The sequence below is a fragment of the Amphimedon queenslandica genome, unplaced genomic scaffold, assembly GCF_000090795.2.
Source record: "Amphimedon queenslandica unplaced genomic scaffold, v1.1 AMPQUscaffold_11910, whole genome shotgun sequence".
NCBI lineage: Eukaryota > Metazoa > Porifera > Demospongiae > Haplosclerida > Niphatidae > Amphimedon > Amphimedon queenslandica.
The window spans coordinates 9959-13190 of record NW_003547851.1 but is presented as its reverse complement, the minus strand read 5'-3'; the positions used below and the strand labels follow the sequence as shown (position 1 = coordinate 13190).

The 3232-nt window shown below is 34.9% G+C and overlaps 1 protein-coding gene across 2 annotated transcripts; it reads right to left on the bottom strand.

The window, feature by feature from the left end:
- Positions 1-34: 34 nt before the first annotated feature.
- On the bottom strand, positions 35-1417 carry LOC109588721 (uncharacterized). 2 transcript variants are annotated; one of them, XR_002188330.1, is made up of 6 exons: positions 1303-1417; positions 910-1245; positions 771-855; positions 438-713; positions 289-389; positions 35-241 (listed from the first exon to the last, which is right to left on the bottom strand). XR_002188330.1 is itself a non-coding variant. In XM_020004838.1 (5 exons), exons 1-5 carry the CDS (start codon positions 1367-1369, stop codon positions 56-58), a joined length of 966 nt encoding a protein of 321 aa, XP_019860397.1. In that variant the 5' UTR covers positions 1370-1417; the 3' UTR covers positions 35-55. The 2 variants fall into 2 exon arrangements, 1 of the variants encoding a protein (XP_019860397.1); XM_020004838.1 differs by lacking the exon at positions 771-855.
- Between the last annotated feature and the right edge of the window lie 1815 nt (positions 1418-3232).

The window sequence follows — 3232 nt, the reverse complement described above, 5'->3', positions numbered from 1 at the left end:
GCTGCATTGTGCATCATATCTATCATCTTCTATAAAGTACTCAATATATTAACCATTACACATACAACATACTTATTGGCTTCGTTGGTGTGACTAAGCAATGGGTCTCATTGAAGTTTAGTCTTAATTTTCCAAATTCTGTTTCATTTATTTTAAATGATGCAGGTATATGTCCAGTACTGGGATTATATGATATGCTATAGTACTGATTTGGATGCTTAAAGCATATGTCTAATGATTCCTACAGTAATTGATGATTCATACTATAATTAAGAAATAATCTCTCACCAGTATTATATTCAGTGTAACATTGATACAGCAAATATTATTTTTACAAGGATCAGTAGTATTAGTTATGTTTATTGTAACACTCATCACTTCAACAGGAGCTACAAATCAAAATTAAATACATGTTTTATTTATACATGTATTCTTACCAAGTGTGAATGGTTTACTGTTATTACTTTCCTGTTCATTCCATCCTCTAACAGTGTATGTATAGGTTACATTCTCTAATAAATCCCTTGAGCTTAAATGTAAAGCTGTCTTGCTAGTATTATACATCAATACACTGGTTGATGTACATAAACAACTAATAACAGTCACTTGATACTCAGTAGAAGTACAGTTATTCCCAGTGTCCTCCCATTGTAAAGTAACTCCACTTGGATTGAAGGTTGTTGTTAAGTTTGTCGGTGCTTTTGCATAATAACCTATCATGCATATACAAAACATTGAAAAGGGTAACATATTCAGTTGTTCTTTTTTACTTTCAAAACAACAAATTTACGTAACTCTTATGTGATTATTACAGCTTCATTGTACCCTGTATTGCCAATTTTACATTGTAGTAAGCTTTAACAAAATACAATTGCCTAATAATAATTATTATTGCATGTGTATACTAACCTAAATCAGTAACTTTTGTGTTCATTTTATCACCATAATCTCCATTTGCACATTCAATGCGTACACTCTCAGAGTGATTAAGATTAAAGGTCAGTATTGAAGTGTTCAGACCTGTATAAGTTGTATTAAATTTGAAATTATAGCCATAATAATATTCTTCATTTGTTGTAGCTTTATTAAATGAAACACTTAGGATTGGGCTCCACATTGAAGTATCTACTGGACTATAACTTATGAACCAGTCTAGAGCACCAGTATCTGTTGTGCAGCTGCATTCTATTTTATCCCCTGCACATACTGGCCCATCAGTACACTGAAAGTTAGTGAAAGCACCATCTGTATAAAATGAATAGTGTGTAGATCTATTATCATTAAATAGTCTTAATGGCTTACCTCCCAATCCAGAGTAGAGTAGAATAAGTTCTACTCCTAATAGTAATGCAACAGTATTGAGTAGCATGACTGGATGAAACAATTGCTGTAAATTATTGTAAAGCTGGTAGTTTGAATTATCAAATTCCTTATAAGGGCAAAAAAGAGCAGAAGGAAGAAGTAAACAAGTTAATTTACTATTTACAATAACTGATGAAGAATCCAATGTTTAAACATAAAAAATTTTAAAAAAACAAGATGAAGTAGGATTCTAGAGCAAATTTGTGAAAAAGTAACAGAAACAAGGACAAGTAGGATTCCGAACAACCAACGAAAATACGAAATGAAAATCCTACTCTCGTGACGCAAATTCTACACTACATTGTACTTTTAATATTTTTATTTAGGCTGTGTCTACAGCTCCGGTAACCGGACGTAGTTTGCAATGCTAGAGCTCCGGCAGTCCGTTTTTCTCCGTAAAAGAGCTTGTGCGCATGCGCAATAGTGCAAAATGGAACTTAGTCTTTTTATCAAGAAACACTAAACCCTAACCCCAAAACCCTACGATCCCGGAGGCTAAGATGTACGAGAGGGTGCTCTAAAAACTAAACACTAAACCCCAATCCCAACCCTACGACCCCGGAGGCTAAGATGTACGAGAGGGTGCTATTTCTTGACCCAAAAAAAGCCAAAAAAATTGCAAAAAAAAAAAAGATATTTTTAAAAAAGAAAAAAAAAAATCAAAAACTGCAGCATAGTTTTACTCGGTAGTCCTGACCGGATTCGAACCCTGACCCTATCCGTGCAATCCACACCAGCCTCTCCACTGCACCACCACGACCCTGCTGCATCGTCAACGCTGGTTGTTGTATTTATACTCGGTTTCTATAATATAAATCAGTGTATTGTTAATGCTGCACTGGGGCGTAGCCCCAGTATATATATAGGGGCGAAGCCCCTATTACCGGAGCTCTAGCACTGCATACTGTGTCCGGTTACCGGAGCTCTAGACACTTCCTTTTATTTAAGAAATTACAGATCACCTTGCAATGTAGAGTAGAATTTGCGTCACGAGAGTAGGATTTTCATTTCGTATTTTCGTTGGTTGTTCGGAATCCTACTTGTCCTTGTTTCTGTTACTTTTTCACAAATTTGCTCTAGAATCCTACTTCATCTTGTTTTTAAAAAATTTTTTATGTTCTTGTTTGTGTTGATTTTTTATAATATTTGTAATATTTTTTCAGATGGTGACATCATTGTGTCGATTGTTATTGAGGCGAATAGTTATGCTAAAGGAATTCTATACTTCAGTGTTTAGTGAAGTATGGTATAATAATAATCTTGGCACAAATCCTTGTTTAAGAAGAAGTGACAGTACCCATCTCTTCACTCCAATCTTGTCCTGTTGACTGTTGTTTCTGTTGCAAGTTCATGCATGATCATTGTAAAACATGAATTAATATTATTGTTTGTATTTTTAAATACAATTTATTGAACACACATAATAAAACAATAATATCCAAGACTAACTACCTTCTCTTAGCTGAAACTGGAAGCCTGGAACCTCCACTAAGTATTGTAGTTGATCCAAGCAGAGCTAGATAAAAAAATTGCTCCCTTTTCCCAGTTCTGAGATCTGAGCATGCGCGACCACACCCATATTTTGGAGCACATGTTAACTCATGTTTCTTTAATTAACAAAATGGCGGAATGAGGTGAGTGATAGAGAGAGGGCAACTTTATCTTATTGTTAGAGTTTTTGAAAAGTTGTGGACCTGCGCATGGATAGTTGGAGTAGAATGGTGTAAAAATTAGCCTTGTAGCATTGACCAAAGACCATGATACCCTCCATTAACTGGATTGACAGAAGATGATGAAGACGAAAAAAGTGGACTGAACAAAACGGCCGATTTGCCGATTTTTTACTTTCCTCTTAAACAAGGTTTAGAGC